General features: G+C 47.0%; 1 protein-coding gene across 3 annotated transcripts in view; it reads right to left on the reverse strand.

Moving 5' to 3' along the window:
* Positions 1-15,390, reverse strand: part of LOC115085758 (lymphocyte antigen 6E-like) — a 31,292-nt gene extending 15,902 nt beyond the window's left edge. Inside the window, exon 1 of one of the 3 annotated variants that reach the window (XR_003854958.1) lies at positions 14,886-15,024. Coding sequence is in view for 1 of the 3 variants with exons in the window: in XM_029592135.1 (XP_029447995.1) it covers positions 15,283-15,334 (52 nt within the window). In the remaining 2 variants the exon portion in view is untranslated. Of the gene's footprint in view, positions 1-14,178; positions 14,488-14,885; positions 15,025-15,282 lie in introns of those variants that run through there. The other 2 variants (XR_003854957.1, XM_029592135.1) reach the window with 2 other exon arrangements.
* Positions 15,391-18,465: the final 3,075 nt, after the last annotated feature.

Consider the following 18,465-nt stretch of genomic DNA (forward strand, 5'->3'; position numbering starts at 1 on the left):
GGATTTAAACTTCTAAATAATAGAATTATGACTGGGGAAGGGATTTGTGGGAGAAATGTGGTAGGAGACAGTTTTGGGAGGCAGATGGATTTTCACCCCGACTAATAGGGGTATTCAGACACATTGGGTGTGGAGTTCCCAGAAATATCAAATATAAAAGCAGGATACAAAAATTTGTACATGTTCTTTTTTTTCTGATTTTCAGCCTTTTTGTTTGAGAGGTGGGGTCGCACAGTAGACAAAGCACAAGTATGTTTAATGTAAGGTAACCTTTATAGGCTGGGGATGAAGTCAGCTTCCTCAAGATGCTAGGGGACCTTTTCTTTTCCTGCCCCCCCCCCCCCCCCCCTTCCTATGGCAAATTCTGATGTCAAGTGGTTTTAACAGCAGAGAGCCCAGTGGCCTACCAGCCCAGTTGCATTGGTTCACTTGGGGTGAGGTTGGGGAAGATAACAGGGCTTGAGTAAATGGGAATGCATGAGGTCCCCTTATTCTCTAACCCAGAGCTTTCCAAACTTTTCATGTTGGTGACACACTTTTTAGACCAGCGGTTCTCAACCTGTGGGTCGCGACCCCGGCGGGGGTCGAACGCCCAAAACACAGGGGTCGCCTAAAGCAGGGGTCCCCAACCACCGGTCCGCGGACCGGGACCGGGCCGTGGGAGTTTTTTGCCGGTCCGCGGTGCCGCCAAGCACCGGCAGGTGTGTTGCGCGCTCCCGGTCTCTCCCGCTGCCGTTGCCGCCGGGCTGTCAGCACGTTCAAGCCCAGCGGGAACGGCAGCGGCGCTAGAAGAAGCTCTGCACCCGCGGCTGGGCCTTTTCTTCTTCCTGCGCCTGCCCCCCCCTCCCGTGACCCGGAACAGGAGTGAATCACGGTGCGCGGGAAGGAGAGAGAGCCGCGCCGCGCGAAAAAGTAGCAGCAGCGGCTGCAGCATCGGTCCCCGAGCAATAGAAGCAGCCAGTAATGGAGAAAGGAGACAGCAGCATGAGCCTCCCGCGGCCGATGGGATTCTTCTTTCTTGGCCAGCGGAGGCTGCTGCAGCTCCCATTTGTGCTCGGGGGAGAAGAGGAAGTGAGTGAGAGAAAGAGAGAGAAGCAGCCAGCCAGCCTGTGTGTGATTGACTGGTCAGAGAGCTGATGTGTGTGTGTGTATGTGAGAGACAATGAAAGTGATTGCTCAGGGAGGTGACTGATGTGTGTGTGTGAGAGAGAGAAAAAGCATGGAAGTGAGAAGTCTGGGTATGTGAGAAAGCATGAGCGTAAGAAGCCTGGTGTTGTGGGAGTGAGAAACCTAGGTGAGTGTGCATGCATGAGAGAGAGAGACTGCTTGGTAAGGTGATGGTGTGTGTGAGAGAAAAAGACTGGTGTGTGTGTGTGAATATGAGAGAATGTGATTCAGGGAATGAGAAGCCTGTGCACGTGGAGAGTGAGCATGGAAATGAGAGAGACTGGTGTGTGTGTAACAGAGAGAAAGTGATTATGGGAATGAGAAGCCTGTGCATGTGGAGAGAACAAGCATGGGAGTGAGAGACTGGTGAGTGAGTGTGTGTGTGTGTGTGTGTGAGAGAGAGAGAGACAGAGAAAGTGATTATGAGAGTTAGAAGCCCATATATGTAAGTAGAACACGGGAGTGGGAAGCCTGTGTGTGTGTGTGTGTATGGCATGAGAGAAACTGTTCAGGAAGGTGACTGGTGTGTGTGTGTGTGTGTGTGTGTGAGAAAGTGATTATGAGAGTGAGAAGCCCGTATATGTAAGTAGAACATGGGAGTGGGAAGCCTGTGTGTGTGTGTGTGTGTGTGTGTGTGTGTATGGCATGAGAGAAACTGTTCAGGAAGGTGACTGGTGAGTGTGTGCCAAAGACTGTTTGGGAGATGATTGGTGTGTGAGAGACAGAAACTGGTCATGGGGGCATGACTGGTTTGGTGTGTGTGTGTGAGAGATATGGGCACTAAGGAAGAGGACCATAAGTATAGAGCTTAGCTTCTACTGCTGCTTCTGGTGAGTGCCACGGCCTGCAGGGAAGGGGAGTAGGAGAGCTGCTGGAGGGGGTAAGTAAAGGTGGCTTTTAAAGTTTATTTTTCTTGACTGCCATTTTAATTGTGTGATGTCTGCTTTTTTGAAATATTTTATTGGTGTTTGGAGAATGTTTAATAGTTTTTATGAGTTTTTAATTGTTGGATGTTCATAGCTGTTTTGAAACATTTATTCTGCTTATTAGTATAGTTTCACAATTATTTCTGTGTGGGGATCTATAGCTGCTTGCTAGTTCTGTTTTCCTAATAAGAGGTGTATTGGTTTTTAGGACCTGATTTAATATTTGTAGTGTTGCCTTTTCATAGATAGGGTTGCTCCTGTTTGAGTGTATTCCATAATACAGGTGTAACTGTGTGCGGATTAGTTTATGTGCATTACTACAGATCCTGGGAGTATGTTAGGTCGGTTCTGTGTCTGTTACCGAGATGAGATATTTTGCTAGCATGTAAGCGTTTGTATCGGTCTTATTTGTTGTGTTTTCTCAGAGGACATGCATTGGCGGTAAACTGCTGTCTTTTCATAAGTAGGGCTATTGAGCCTGGAAATAGAAGGAGTTTGAGTTGCTGTTACTGAGATGTCACTAGAACCAGAATATCTTTTTTGTAGGGTGAGTTGTATGGGGAATGTCATAATTCTGCTTTACATCCATTATTGTGGGTCAGGGGGGTTCCTGTGGATACAAACTGTACTTTTACATCTAGCCCCGTGACGATCATGGGTCAGTGTGCCATGCATGTGAGAACCTATGGTGAGTTGAGTTACATTCACATTATAAATGTCATAATTAAATGATAAGTGTGCACTAAAATCCAACCCCATCCATAACCCCGCCCCCATATGACCAAAGCCCCGCCCTCACCCCACCCTCATGGGGCGAGGGCGGGGCGAGGGGGTCACCGCAACATGAGGAACTGTATTGCGGGGTCACGGCATTAGAAAGGTTGAGAACCGGGGAGTCGAGGGAGGAGGACTCAGTGCCGGAGAAAAGCCCTCAAATTTGTTTCCTGTAATATCGGAGAGCAAAGATTACCTTCGAGGTGAGACCCGGCTGGAGGGCGGAACCCGGAAGTGACGTCAGCGGGAGGCGCCCCGCGGGACTATAAAGATCAGCGACCTGCGGCAGTGAGTCGGGAGTCGAGGGAGGAGGACTCAGTGCCGGAGAAAAGCCCTCAAATTTGTTTCCTGTAATACCGGAGAGCAAAGATTACCTTCGAGGTGAGACCCGGCTGGAGGGCGGAACCCGGAAGTGACGTCAGCGGGAGGCGCCCCGCAGGACTATAAAGATCAGCGACCTGCGGCAGTGAGTCGGGAGTCGAGGGAGGAGGACTCAGTGCCGGAGAAAAGCCCTCAAATTTGTTTCCTGTAATATCGGAGAGCAAAGATTACCTTCGAGGTGAGACCCGGCTGGAGGGCGGAACCCGGAAGTGACGTCAGCGGGAGGCGCCCCGCGGGACTATAAAGATCAGCGACCTGCGGCAGTGAGTCGGGAGTCGAGGGAGGAGGACTCAGTGCCGGAGAAAAGCCCTCAAATTTGTTTCCTGTAATATCGGAGAGCAAAGATTACCTTCGAGGTGAGACCCGGCTGGAGGGCGGAACCCGGAAGTGACGTCAGCGGGAGGCGCCCCGCGGGACTATAAAGATCAGCGACCTGCGGCAGTGAGTCGGGAGTCGAGGGAGGAGGACTCAGTGCCGGAGAAAAGCCCTCAAATTTGTTTCCTGTAATACCGGAGAGCAAAGATTACCTTCGAGGTGAGACCCGGCTGGAGGGCGGAACCCGGAAGTGACGTCAGCGGGAGGCGCCCCGCGGGACTATAAAGATCAGTGACCTGCGGCAGTGAGTCGGGAGTCGAGGGAGGAGGACTCAGTGCCGGAGAAAAGCCCTCAAATTTGTTTCCTGTAATATCGGAGAGCAAAGATTACCTTCGAGGTGAGACCCGGCTGGAGGGCGGAACCCGGAAGTGACGTCAGCGGGAGGCGCCCCGCGGGACTATAAAGATCAGCGACCTGCGGCAGTGAGTCAGGAGTCGAGGGAGGAGGACTCAGTGCCGGAGAAAAAGCCCTCAAATTTGTTTCCTGTAATATCGGAGAGCAAAGATTACCTTCGAGGTGAGACCCGGCTGGAGGGCGGAACCCGGAAGTGACGTCAGCGGGAGGCGCCCCGCGGGACTATAAAGATCAGTGACCTGCGGCAGTGAGTCGGGAGTCGAGGGAGGAGGACTCAGTGCCGGAGAAAAGCCCTCAAATTTGTTTCCTGTAATACCGGAGAGCAAAGATTACCTTCGAGGTGAGACCCGGCTGGAGGGCGGAACCCGGAAGTGACGTCAGCGGGAGGCGCCCCGCGGGACTATAAAGATCAGTGACCTGCGGCGCGCAGCCGCCGGCGCGCTGCCGAAGCCGCGCGCCAAAGGGGCGCGCCCCTGGTAGAAAAAATAATATGGGTAAGAAACGAAAAAGTAAAACATATACTTCATCTCCAACGTCTCCAATGTCAAAAAGAATAGGACCCATGGATTCCCACATAGTCAGATTGCGGGAATCCATTGAAGGAGGATTGTCAGAGGGGGTTACCCCTATGGGGGCCCCTCTAGCCTCCAAGTCCTTACAACATCCTACCCTGTCGCCTACTATGGAAGGCTCACTGGTTGGAGTTAATATTGCCCTTCAGGAGAATGCAAACCACACTAAGACAAGTGTGGTAAGCAATCCTGAGGGTAATAGTTTAATAGGCGCAAATAATCAGGGTAGCGAGGCCACAGCGAATAATATCATTGTTCCATGTCCATCAGTAATTGAATTTGATAACATGCTAGAGGAAGATATACTTGAACCTGAAAATGTATCAATGCTGGACTTATGGAGGTTGATGAGGAGTTTTGATAAAAAACTCTCTGGGACCGTTACAAAAGTTTATAAGTTCTCAGTGGAATCAAGAGAGAAATTGATGGAATTAGATAATAGAGTGGATAAAATGGAGCAAGCTGTGGCAAATTTGAACCCGGTGGTTAGGAATATACAAGCAACCAATGTTTCTTTCATAAAAGATAATTTGTCACTACATACTAGAATGGAATTTATGGAGAACGAAATGAGATCTCATAATCTTCGTTTGTTAAATTTTCCAATATCTAGATTGATGTCAGAAATTGAACTTTTTAAGAAGTATGTAGTTGAAATTCTTTCATATGAAGGCCAAAGCATCCCTACAATCTCTAAAATGTACTACTTACCTCAAAAGAAAGCAACTCAGGCTGAGGAAGGAGGAGTTGATATTCTAGAAAGTCCTGGGGTATCAACTTTTCTTGAAGATTCTTTAGATAATATAGCATCCCGAGCTACCTTGCTTATTACTTTTTTATTGAAAAAAGATAAAGATTTATTTTTTAATAAATATTTCCAAAATAAAAATTTTGATTTTTGTGGGCAAAAGATACAGGTCTTCCCAGACGTGTCTCGAGTAACCCAAGCAAGGAGGAAACAATTGTTGTCTTTAAAGCAAGCAGTCTTGGACATAGGTGCTACATACTTTTTAAAGTTTCCGTGTAAATGTCAAATTACTTATGAAACTAATAAGTTTATTTTCTTTGACCCCTCTCAGCTTCAGCGCTTTATAAGGGATAAGGTTCAAAAATCTAAGTAGGACAAGGAATTAGGATGTGATATGTGAATGACAATAGGCACTTAATCATATTCCCCCTCTTCTCTCCTAGATGTGGGCTAGATCAGTTGTTTCCTAGATTGATTTATTTGCTTTCTGTTTCTTTTAAAGTGTTTTCTTATTGAAACATCTGTATTCATGATTATATCATTTGATTGTAAATGTTATAATTTGAAAAATTATAAATAAAAAAAAAAAAGAAAGGTTGAGAACCACTGTTTTAGACAAACATAATTTCGGGACACAGTAATTCAGTCACTAGCAAACCAGAGGTTAAAGGTTAAACGAACAAAATGTATTTCGACAATTTATGTATGTTTCCTTAAATATATACATAATAAAATGTTTCACGACACAACCTATCTTGTGAAAATCTTTCATTTATATTAAAAATATATAATATTCCAAGATTAATGTTATTGTTATAATTTATGAGTAACAATAATAAAACAAAGTTATTGTGTTATTCAATTTACCTCTTTAATGAGATATATGAGCTTGATGGGATGAACACAGATTTGAATATTTGGTGTTAATAAGAAAGTCCAAAGGGTCTTCTGCGTAATTTTAAAAAGCTGGCCAGTTTCACACTATAAAATTATTTGATAGCCTCATTCAACTAATTCTATTTGGCTATGAGAGTGAAGACTGGAATTTATAGGAAGGGACAGAATGTCAATATAAATCCTGCACCTCCAGTTCTGTAACTTTGTGCATCCACTGAAATTCCCCCAAACAATGGAGCTTGAATGTTTCCCTTACAGCTCATCATACTAAAAGATGTTTTCAAATTCTGGTGTCACCTCACAGTAACAGCAGCACAAACACCTTCCACTGCCAGGCACATTGTGAACGAAAATAAAACCTCGCAAAAAAAAAAGACACTCAAAATCTATACTGCAATCCCATCATAACATAACAGTAATAACACCAAGGACTCTAACAACAATAACCCTACCTGTGAGTCTGAGTCCTAGAATACCAATACACCACCTACCGAGGAAACAAAACAAACCCGATTGCTATAGATCCCTATGCTAGCGAATTTCTCATCATGGTCACACACACAGAGCAGAGACAGACCCTCACCAAATACAGAATACAAAATAAAGGAGCACAAATTAGACAAAAACTGAAATGGAAACCCTAAGAAGCCAGACTCTGTGTATTAATAATGGAAAAACAGAACCATCATTCCTCATAAAACAAATAAAATCAAGAAACATAAAGCATCAGTTATAATAGTAAAACCATACTAATAAAAGAATATTTTAAAACTACTGATAAATAGAATTTCTATTCATTAAAATCATATACATTTTTTACAATTTCCTAAACACCAATAAAATATTTCAAAACAGCACATATATCAAATAACACACAATAATTAAAACTAATAAGGATTTTAAAAAGCCCCTGCTGTCCATACGTGGGAGCTCTTGATTTCCAGTCACCCTGATATTGTCAAGGATTAGGAGGTTATCCTCTCTCTCTCACACATACTCACATTTCCATTCTCTCTCACACATATACTGTCACATACATACACATTCATGCTCTTATACCCACCATAACCTCTCGCTCTCACAGACACTGACACACTCTCAAGCTCTAAGATACTCTCTCTCCCTCCACACACACACCCCCACACAAACTCTTACTCCCCTGGATTTTCTCATACATACTCTGTCTGGCTCCCTCACATACACACAAACACACACACCCAGGCAAGCTCCCAGTCATTCTCACACACTGAAACTGACCCCCAGGCAGGCTTCCATTCAATTTCACACCACTCCCTCAGGCATGCACACATTCATTCTCACACACACAGACCCCCAGGCAGGCACCAATTCATTCTCACACACACATACACCACACACAGGCCGGCATCTATTCTCACACATACAAACCCCAGGAAGACACCCATACATTCTCATACCCAGACACACCCTCAGGCAGGCACACACTAAAGGCAAACCCCCTCTCTTTCTTTTGCCAGCAACCTCGGAGCCTCTCTCATTCCTCTGCTGCCACTGCTGCCGCATGGCTATTGGGGAGGCGCTGATCGCTGCTATTGGCACTGAAGCCCATTCTGCTGCCTCCTCTGTGCAGGACCCGTGGGTTTCCACTTCCTCCATGTTGATCTCGTACATTGTGAAATCAGCATAGAGAAAGTGCTACTCTTGCACATTACCAAAGATTACATGTGCCAATCAGTAAAAAGTAATTTATTTCTTTTTTTTTACCTTTGCTGTCTGATCTTAGTTTTCTAATCGGTTGGTCACAGGCTTTTTTGTTCCACCTCCCCTTTCTTATTTTTTTGCCAATTCCTTTCATATTGTCTTTTTTTCTATTTCTTTTCTCTCCATCTATCTTCTTCCCTCAAACATTCAGTCAGGTTCTCATTCTCACATGCTTTCTCTCTCTCACACACACACACAGGCTCTCACATGCTCTCTCTCATACAATCATTCATACACAGTCTCTCTCTTGCACATGCTGTCTGACTCTCACACACCCAGGCTCTCTCTCACTCCCACATGCTGTCTTGCTCAAGCACAGACTCTCACTGTCACATGCTCTCTCTCATACAATCATTCATACACACAGGCTCTCACTGTCACATGCTGTCTCTCTCTCACACACACACAGGCTCTCTCACATGCTGTCTCTGCAAACATTCAGGTCCTCACTCCCACACACAATCTCTCAACTCACCTCATACACACACACAATCTCTCAACTCAGCTCACAGACGCATACAATCGCTCAACTCACCTCATTCACGCACACAATCTCTCAACTCAGCTCACAGACGCACACAATCGCTCAACTCAGCTCACAGACGCACACAATCGCTCAACTCACCTCATTCACGCACACAATCTCTCAACTCAGCTCACAGATGCACACAATCGCTCAACTCAGCTCACAGACGCACACAATCGCTCAACTCAGCTCACACACGCACTCTACGGGCCCTCAGCCGCTCTCTTACCTCTGGGCCTCCTCTTCACGGGCCGCTGCAGGATGGGCTCTGCAGCGGCCCTGATCTTCTCGGGCTGATCGCGGCGGCGACCCTGCTACCGGGCCTCCTCCTCTTCTCTCCCCGCTGCAACAACGCTGCTGCTCCTCGTCTGGACACGGCTGATGCTCCTCCCCCTTTATGCCTGTGCGGCTCCGGCAACATTTTTCTTCCGGGGCCGCATGGGCAGGAAGGAGGAGGAGCACCTGCACGTCTCGACGTGACCTTTTTCTTCTTCGGGCCGTGGTGAGGTGAGCTCCACCACGGCCTTGCCGATCAGCGATATTTTACTGCTCAGCCGCCAGTGGGATGAGCTCCACCGGCGGCCGCATTGGCTCCCACTTGCCGGTGTGTCACGTGCACCGGGCTTGCGCGACACACCGGCACACCTCAAGCGACACACCAAAGTGTCGCGACACACACTTTGGAAAGCTCTGCTCTAACCCCTAAATTGCCAAATATTAAATGCTCTTGCTACTGTGTACAAGTGTGCTGCTTGACAACCTATTATCAATACATAGTCATGTAGAAATGTATTTGCTTGTATACTGTGGTTCTCAACCTTTTTTTTTTTTTTTATAATTCTGTTTATTAGTTTTTACAGACAAAACAGTTGAACCATAACAATGTAACAGATCAATTTCATATCTATGTAACTAGCGGGTTGGGGGTGGAGGGTTCTCAACCTTTTTTCGCCCGGGACACTCCTGACAGATGGTTCTCACATGCGTGACACACTGAACATGTGACCATCACGGGGCTAAATGTAAACATGCGCTCTACATCCACAGGAATCCCCTCAACCCCCAGCAATGAGTGCAGAGCAGATCTAGGGCATTACCCTGTGCCACTCGCCAAACAAAAAAGATATTCTGGTTCTGATGACATCTCAGTAAAAGCAAAACAAACTCCCTTTTCTACCAGGCACAATAACTTCCTTATGAAAAAGACAGTAATTTACCACTAATGCATATCCTATTGAGAAAACACAACAAATAAGATTTATGCAAATGCCTACATGCTAGTTAAATACCTCATCTCAGTCATTCACCCAGAACTGACCTTCACCAAGAACAGAAAGACCACAAATTATAAATATGGAGACAGAAACTGGAATGGAAAACCAAAAAAGCCACTCTGCATGCAGTGCGAACCTGGAGAAATGGAAAGAGAAATATAGCACCTAACAGACTCTCAGGATGTGCAATAATGCACACAAACTAACCCGCACAAAGTTACACCTGTATTATGGAACGCACTCAAACAGTAACAACCCTATCTAAGAAATACAACTATTAAACCAGGTCCTAAACACTAAAACATTTCCTATTGGGAAAACAGAATAAGGCAGCCAAGCTGCTATAGAGCCCTACACAGAAATAATTGTAAAACTATACTAATAAATGTTACAAAACAGCTGCTGAACAGAATAATATCCAACAATTAAAAACTCATAAGAAATTATTTAAAAATGTCCCAAATATCAATAAAATATTTCAAAACAGCAGACATCGCATAATACCCAATAATTAAAATGGCAGTCAATCAAGAAAAATAACCTTAAAAAGCCACCTTTACTTACCTTCTCCAGCAACTCTCCTACTCCTTTCCCTTGCAGGCCAATAGCACTCACCAGAAGCAGCAGTGGCTGCTGAAACTCTGTCCTCACAGTCCTCTTCCTTAGGGCCCACAACCAGTCACTGACACACAGTCACCAGTAACCTCCCTAACCAGTCTCTCTTCCTCACACACACACCAGTCACCTCCCTGACCAGTCTCTGTCTCTCTCTCACACACACACACACACACACGTCATCTTCCTGACCAGTCTCTCTCTCACACACAGTCACCTCCCTGACCAGTCTCTGTCTCTCTCTCACATACAGTCACCTCGCTGACCAGTCTGTCTCTCTCTCTCTCACACACACACACACCAGTCATCTTCCTGACCAGTCTGTCTCTCTTTCACAGAAACACATCACCTCTGACCAGTCGATCTCTCAATAATCACACACATGCTCTCTCACTTACATACAAGCTCTCAATCACACACAAATACTCTTGCTCCCATTCTACCACAACCCACAAAGCTGCCACTCACGCACCCAGGTACCCATTCTACTACACACACACACACACACAAAGCTGCCATTCACAAACCCATTGTACTACATACACACAAAGCTGCCACTCAGGCAACCTTTCTACCACACACACACACAAAGCTACCACTCATGCATCCAGGCACCCATTCCACCACATACACAGTCACACAAAGTTGCACTCATGCCCCCAGGCACCCAGTCTACCACACAGACACACACACAAAGCTGCACTCATGCATCCAGGCACCCATTCTACCACACACACACACAAAGCTGCCACTCATGCACCCATTGTACCACACACACACACAAGCTCTCACTCATGCATCCAGGCACCCATTCTACCACAACCCACAAAGCTGCCACTCACACACACACAAAGCTGCCACTCATACACACACACAAGCTCACATGGAGCCTCTTCTCACTGTTTGGCCCAATAAGCCTGGCCTCCACTTATCAGCCGCTGCTGGCCTGGCCTCTGGTGGTGCGCAGGGTTTCTCCAACTCTTCAGCTGCCGCCCCTGGGGAGAAGGGAAGCACAAGTGGGGAAGTGGGACCCCGGGAGCCGCGACACAGCTGCTGGTGCTTGGCGACACACACCGGTTGAGAATCGCTGGTCTAATAAGCCTGTGCATATCTGTACATACTGCCAGCCTTTGTCACAGTCCCATTTGTTTTCCGGGGGTAATCCCAACCACTAACACCTTCTTCCCCAAGTGGAGGCACCAGACGCCAAGAACGTGAGGACCGATGGAGTCTGCCCTGGCGGGGGGGCTCCTGCCAGGTCGGTCCCGGACCCAGGAACGCCTCGTGAGGTAAGCGGTCAAGGGGGCGCTACATATTTATTTCCCTAGAGGAGGTGTCTAATTCTGAAAATCAGTGCTAAGCTCCTAATGTTCGGGTCGATACAGTAAGGCCGCGTTAGAAAAAGTGCGGCAGTGCCGGGCGCACCCTTGTTTGCCGCACGCACAGTTCTGATCACCTACCGCTCCATACTCTATTTAAATTACTTGCAAATGCAAGCCGCGTCTGCGAAGCGTTAGGGAAGCGTTAGGCCCGCGCAACCCATTTTACTGTATAGGCGCTTAATACAGCACCTATACAGTATCCTGGGTGCGCTGGTGCCTGTCATTTCAAATGTCATTTCAAATGACATTTGAAATGACAGGCACCAGGAAGTGGATCCCAACTTTAACCCATGAAAACCTAAAAACCTAAAATCCCCTCCTCCCGAAGCGGCTCGACATGTGCCAACTTACCTTTTGTTGTTTTTCAGCCCTTTCAGCCTTCTCTGCCGTCCTCTCTGCCGCCCTCCGGAGGGGGAGCAGCCGGCGGCGAAAGCGGCTTGCAGCGGTGTCCCCCCCTGTCCCGGTTCTCCTGGCTCTCGACGATGTTCCCGCAGGTACTCCAGCTCGACTTCTGGCTGACAACTACCCCCCCCCAAAAAAGACTGCTGAGTTACGGCCTTGAAACCGAAGCGAAGCGAACTTTCCTGGGCTTGAGCGCCGTCACGCCCGCCCGTCCCTGTGCTTTCATGGGCATGAGCGTCAAAATAGACGGGCGCTCAAGCCAATGAAAGCACAGGGACGGCCGTGACGTCACGCCCGCCCGTCCCTGTGCTTTCATGGGCATGAGCGTCAAAATAGACGGGCGCTCAAGCCAATGAAAGCACAGGGACGGCCGTGACGTCACGGCCGCCCGTCCCTGTGCTTTCATTGGCTTGAGCGTCAAAATAGACGGGCGCTCAAGCCAATGAAAGCACAGGGACGGGCGGGCGTGACGCCCGTCCCTGTGCTTTCATTGGCTTGAGCGCCCGTCAATTTGGACGCTCAAGCCCATGAAAGTTCGCGTCGCTTCCAAGGCCGTAACTCAGCAGTCTTTTTTTGGGGGGGGTAGCTGTCAGCCAGAAGTCGAGCTGGAGTACCTGCGGGAACATCGTCGAGAGCCAGGAGAACCGGGACCTGCGCGGGGGGGGGGCCGCGCCGCTGGCTGCCCCCCCTCCGGAGGACGGCAGCAGAGAAGGTTGAAGGGGCTGAAAGCGACAAAAAGTAAGTTGATAACATGTCGAGTAGCTTCGGGAGGAGGGGATTTTAGGTTTTTAGGTTTCTTTTTGTGGGAAAGTTTGCCGCCTACCCTTACCCCTGCCTCTAACGCAGGGGTAAGGGTAGGCGGTAAATGAGCAGGTTAAACGCGCGGCAAAACGGCAGGGTAAAATAGCGATAGTCGGGGCGCGCGTTACTGTATGGGAGGGAATAGCTAATTCGATGGTTTACATGTAATATACATGCCGCGGGCGGAAGGGGTTACCCGGGGATTTAAAGAGGCGGTGAGGATATGGGTTAAAGGGGATAGTGTATCGCAGGAAGGGCTAACGCGGCCGGAAAGTGAGTAGAAAGCGAGTTAGGAGCGGGGTAACCGCGGCCGCACTTTACTGATTCGTCCTGTTTGTTTCCCCACCTCCAAAGCTGCTCCTTTTTTAGGATCCTGGTTTCACCAGGCACCTAAATCTAAGAACTCAGCCCTAGAAAACTTTCAAACAGGTTAATTTAAGATCCTAACTACAAAAGTCAGGAGCCTAAACTCTTTGGAAATTGGCACCATGCAGCCCATTTTCGGCAACTCTCCGGCCAGAAAAGTTAACCTTTTTGAGATATTCAGTGGCACGCCCAGGCCGCTGAATGTATCGGCTGTCTTAAAGTCAGCTGGATAAGTTTATCCAGCTGACCTTACAACTGTATTTTGACAGTCCTAAAGTTATCCTGCTATGTTAGCCAGATAACAGGGAAAATTTATGTTTTTTGGCTAATTTAGTCAGATAACCAGTTCTGCTCCCACCCCCGAACTACATAGATCTTTTTCAGCCAGGTAAAAAGTTACCTGGCTATCTTGGGGCCAGTCAGCAGCATGGTGAGATTTTCAAATTCCGCCATTTGTTTGGCTTAGCTGAGCAAACGATGCTGAATATAGACCTCGCTGAGATTGGATTTGAGGCTATCATACCTCTACTGATTACTGTATTTGCCTCAAATGTGCTTGCTTGCAAAGAAGAGTAGTTTATGCCTCCCCCATACTTAATTAAAATGCTGATCTGAACCGAATTCACAGCTTGGCCTGGGGCTGCAGTAGTCAGTGGCTTTCCTGCACGGATGCACATTATCCCTCATGTATAGATCCTTATCCTCCAAGCTGCCTCCCCAATCTACCCAACACCTTCCATGCAACAATCTGAAAGTCTTTTCGGAGGACATTCCTTCCTACTCCCCTGTTCTAGGCAGGTGGCAGATCCAAGAAGGTCATGAACGTATCTATTCAAGACCCCTCCCGAATCCTTCACCAAGAGCCAGATCATTGATACCTCTAGGCGCACAATGGCTCCCTGCTTCACATCCCTGCAAAACGGGGAAGAGATGCACAGCAAGGGTCAGGGTCGGGCAACCTCCCAGGGCTGTGGTGGGGGTGCAGGTAGCGGGCGGAAGCACCTCCTAGAGGCGGCGGAGGACTCTGCCCTGGATACTGTGAAATGGCGGCCGGCGCTACGATTCGGCGGAGGTCCCGCAACCACACGCGGTGAAGGAATCCTGGTGTGGAGTGGGAATATATATAAAAAAAAAGCTGCCAAAATCCGGCGTCAGCGTGGATTGCCCTTTCGGAGCAGCATCACAGGCTTTGCGTGCCGCTTCTTTCTGGAGGAAGGCGCGCTTTCTGTTTTGCCTTTCCTCGCAGCACAGGCACTCGCCCAGGGCGCAAAGTTCTGCAGACGCGCGAAAACCTGGAGGACCCACCCATCCCCCCTGCTTTCTGATCTCCGGGGCCATCCCGCCCCCCACCGCCCCATGCAAACACGCACAGTCCTCGGCCACCTTCAATCCGCTTCCAGTCCAGCAGCAGTCCCGGAGGAGGTGGGGGCGAAACAGGATCTCCCCCCCCCCCTCCAGCTCATGAAAGCTTTGGTGGGGAGAGGCCATTTCACAACCCCCCCCCCCCCCCAGCTCTGGCACGGCACAAAAATGCGAAGCGGGTCCCCTCCATCCCTAGGATCAGCCCCGGAGCTGCTCGACCCACCCAGCCAGGTAGCGCAGTGGCTCCAAAGAGCAAGATAAACCTCGGAGCTCGATGGAAACGAGTGCCCTGCATTTCAAGCTCTCACTCTGATCGGACCAGCGCGTTACATCTGCAAATTCAAGGCTTCAGCGGGGTAAAACACGTTTCCATTAAAAGGCAATAGCGGGCCCTCGGCTGAGCGGCTCAGCATCCCCAGACAGGAAGATAAAAGTTAAAGCAGAGGAAACGAGAGGGGGCTGCAAACCCTCAGCCAGTTACAACCTGACCATGAATTCTTCAGCCTCCTCTGGAAATCAAGAGTGTCATGCATTGAATTGAATTCCTGTGCCTCTTTCCCCCCTACCAGCACACATAGATTATTTGCTATATAATTCTCCGTTTATTCCACGTCTCCTACCTAACCCAACAAACAGGGTGGCAGCCAGTGAAATGGTCAGAAGTTCCTTCATTGTTGCTAGATGCCCGGAGTCTGTTCTCTTAAGAATTGTTCCTGCTTTGGTGGCATTTATATACCGGTGGCCACCACAATGTCGCTTTAATTCACGGACTGAGCCAGACTAGATGAACAGGTTTTGTTTTGTTTTTTTTTGGGGGGGGGGGGTTGGGTTTTTTTTTAGTGTCTTGCTTTTCTAGCAATGACACGATCATTTTGTTTTCCATGACTTCTGTCAATGTCATTTTTAGGTGTGTTCACATGAAAACTGGTTGAGCCTTCTCCCAGCTCTGCATGCCATGCATTTCTGCGCGGCAGAAAGAATCCTTCGCTCGTTCAAAACAACTGCGACGGGAATCTTCCCATGCAAGCCTTTGTCCTGCTTCAAACACTTGCTCTCTTGTGAATCTTTAGTTTCGCTAAATAATAGCTTTTTTTTTTTTTTTTTGTTCAGCATGCGGGTTAAAAGGAAGGAATGCCCGACCTTTCATTTCTAGATCCGAGGGTCATCTTCAGGTCACATTACTGGTTAGGCTGAAAGCAGAAAAAAACATACATAATAATAACATAAGAACATGCCATACTGGGTCAGACCAAGGGTCCATCAAGCCCAGCATCCTGTTTCCAACAGTGGCCAATCCAGGCCACAAGAACCTGGCAAGTACCCAAAAACTAAGTCTATTCCATGTAACCATTGCTAATGGCAGTGGCTATTCTCTAAGTGAACTTAATAGCAGGTAATGGACTTCTCCTCCAAGAACTTATCCAATCCTTTTTTAAACACAGCTACACTAACTGCACTAACCACATCCTCTGGCAACAAATTCCAGAGTTTAATTGTGCGTTGAGTAAAAAAGAACTTTCTCCGATTAGTTTTAAATGTGCCCCATGCTAACTTCATGGAGTGCCCCCTAGTCTTTCTACTACCCGAAAGAGTAAATAACCAGAAGAGCAAAAAAGCGATGCGATTCAACCGGCATCAGGATTCAAGCACAGACAAGGCTGGTAGAGAATGGGGCCCTCACCGAAACGAGTGATGCGACGGAATATTTCCCAGAAGGGAAACGAGCTATCCACCCAAAAAAAATGATCTGCCTGCCTGAAATCCTCCCAATCATCTAAGCAAATGTGGGAAAGCCAGGGAGCCATTCAAAGCGCATAATGCGACAGTGCCCGGCTGGGGAGAGCAGAGCTGAAACCAATCATATCCCCTAAAAATAAGAAAACAGCGCCCTTCAGTTCAGAGGGCAATTGCGCATGCCCACATTGATCGCGACCCCGACATGGCCCATGTTTCGAGGGGTTCTCTTTAGAATTTCAAACACGTTTTGAAAAGAAAGTGTACATTTCGGGAAGTGACTATAGACTGAGAACCCCCCTGAAGCAGATTTGCTATCGAAACATGGGCCATGTCGGGGTCGCGATCAAACTGGACACTGAAGATAAGGTGTGATAGTTTTTCGATGCTCTCTCGAAGACTTGTTGAAATAAGACGTGTGCTGATAAGCAACCCGAAAAGGGACCTTCATGTTGTTGGGACTATTTTTAAATACATGAAAAAAAAAAAGAAAGAAAAATATTAATAAAATAAAGTAAAAGCAGACCGAAGGGATACACAGCTTGTTTACCCTTTCAAGTTGTTCCCATGAAGGTCCAACAAATTTAACAAAATTCAATTTAGAACATTTGAGATTATACTGGGGAATACTGTGGTGTTTTTTTTATATTCCTTGTGATTTCCTCAGATTGCAGAGGTAGTGGGGCTTGTTTGATTTTTTTGGGTGGTACTAAATATACCGAGCTATGAAGAAGTTACCCCGCGAAGTTTATCCAGCTAACTTTAGGACTGCTTTCATGCGTTTCTAAAGTTATCAGGTTAACTTGGCTGACTAACTCAACCCTGAGGTTATCTGGCTATTAGCAATGAGGTATTTTTAAATCCCACCATTTGTCCAGTTAAGTCATGAACTTAAGTCAGACAAACGAGCTGAATACTGATCTGCCAGTTTCCCGACTCCCATGTTTCCTCATCTCTCATTTCACTGATATCTCTCTCCCAGGTCCCTCACCCCCTCCCTGCCCTCACCCCCAACTCTCTATATTCAGTGCATTCAGAAAGTATTCAGATCCCTTCACTTTTTCCACATTTTGATAAATTACAGCCTTATTCTAAAATGGATAATATGGATTTTTTTTCTCTCCTCGGTGTACACACTGTTCCCCATAATGACGAGACATCTGGAAGAAGTTACCAATGTGGTTTCAATAGGCATGAAAAAAAGGTTTAATCATTATTTTTTTAAGCTTCCGTACGGACGACCATGTTGTAAAGAGTCACAGATTACCTCTCACTCATTGGTCGTGTCTGTGATGTCACAAACGGTAGAACACACCGCATACACCAATTAGAAACGAGTGCATGTGAAGGCGTCTGTGAGACTGCTGCTACCAAAACAAATGAATTTAATGAGAGCATCTTAAGGAACTGTATCAATAAAGATTTTTTTAAAATCGATACTCTTTATATAACAGGCAACATTTCAAAAGTACACACAAAGCACTAGTTGTTATTTCATTAAATCTCACTCTTTGTTAAATCATCATTTTCGTTTAATTCCCTAGGACAGGGCTTCTCGAGCCAGTCCAGGGTACATCACAGGCACTCGGGTTTTCAGGATATCCACCATGACTATGCCTGAGATAAATTTACATATGCTGACTCTCTGAGGCATGCAGATTTATCTCAGGCATAATTCATGGTCGATACCCTGAAAACCAGGGTATCGACCATGTTATTTTAATTTTAGTTTAAATCTTTATTTCCCCCACCTTTCCTTTACTCTCTAGTTATTATGTTTCAATATGTTTTAATTGTATTATGTTAAACTTGTTCGATGTAAAGCGCCGCTAGAGGCACTAGTTTTATGTTACGCTGTGAACCGATGTGATATCATTGATGAATGTCGGTATATAAAACCTTTTAAATAAATAAATAAAATAAAATAAATAAAACCAGAGCGGCTGCTGGGTCCCCAGGACAGGTCTGGGAACCCTACAAACCCCAGGAAGTGCCTGATGGCATTTGTGACAGCTGGACTGACAGTGTGTATGTGAGGTAATTTATGACTCTAATGTGGATGCTCCCAG

Source organism: Rhinatrema bivittatum, chromosome 2, assembly GCF_901001135.1.
Source record: "Rhinatrema bivittatum chromosome 2, aRhiBiv1.1, whole genome shotgun sequence".
NCBI lineage: Eukaryota > Metazoa > Chordata > Amphibia > Gymnophiona > Rhinatrematidae > Rhinatrema > Rhinatrema bivittatum.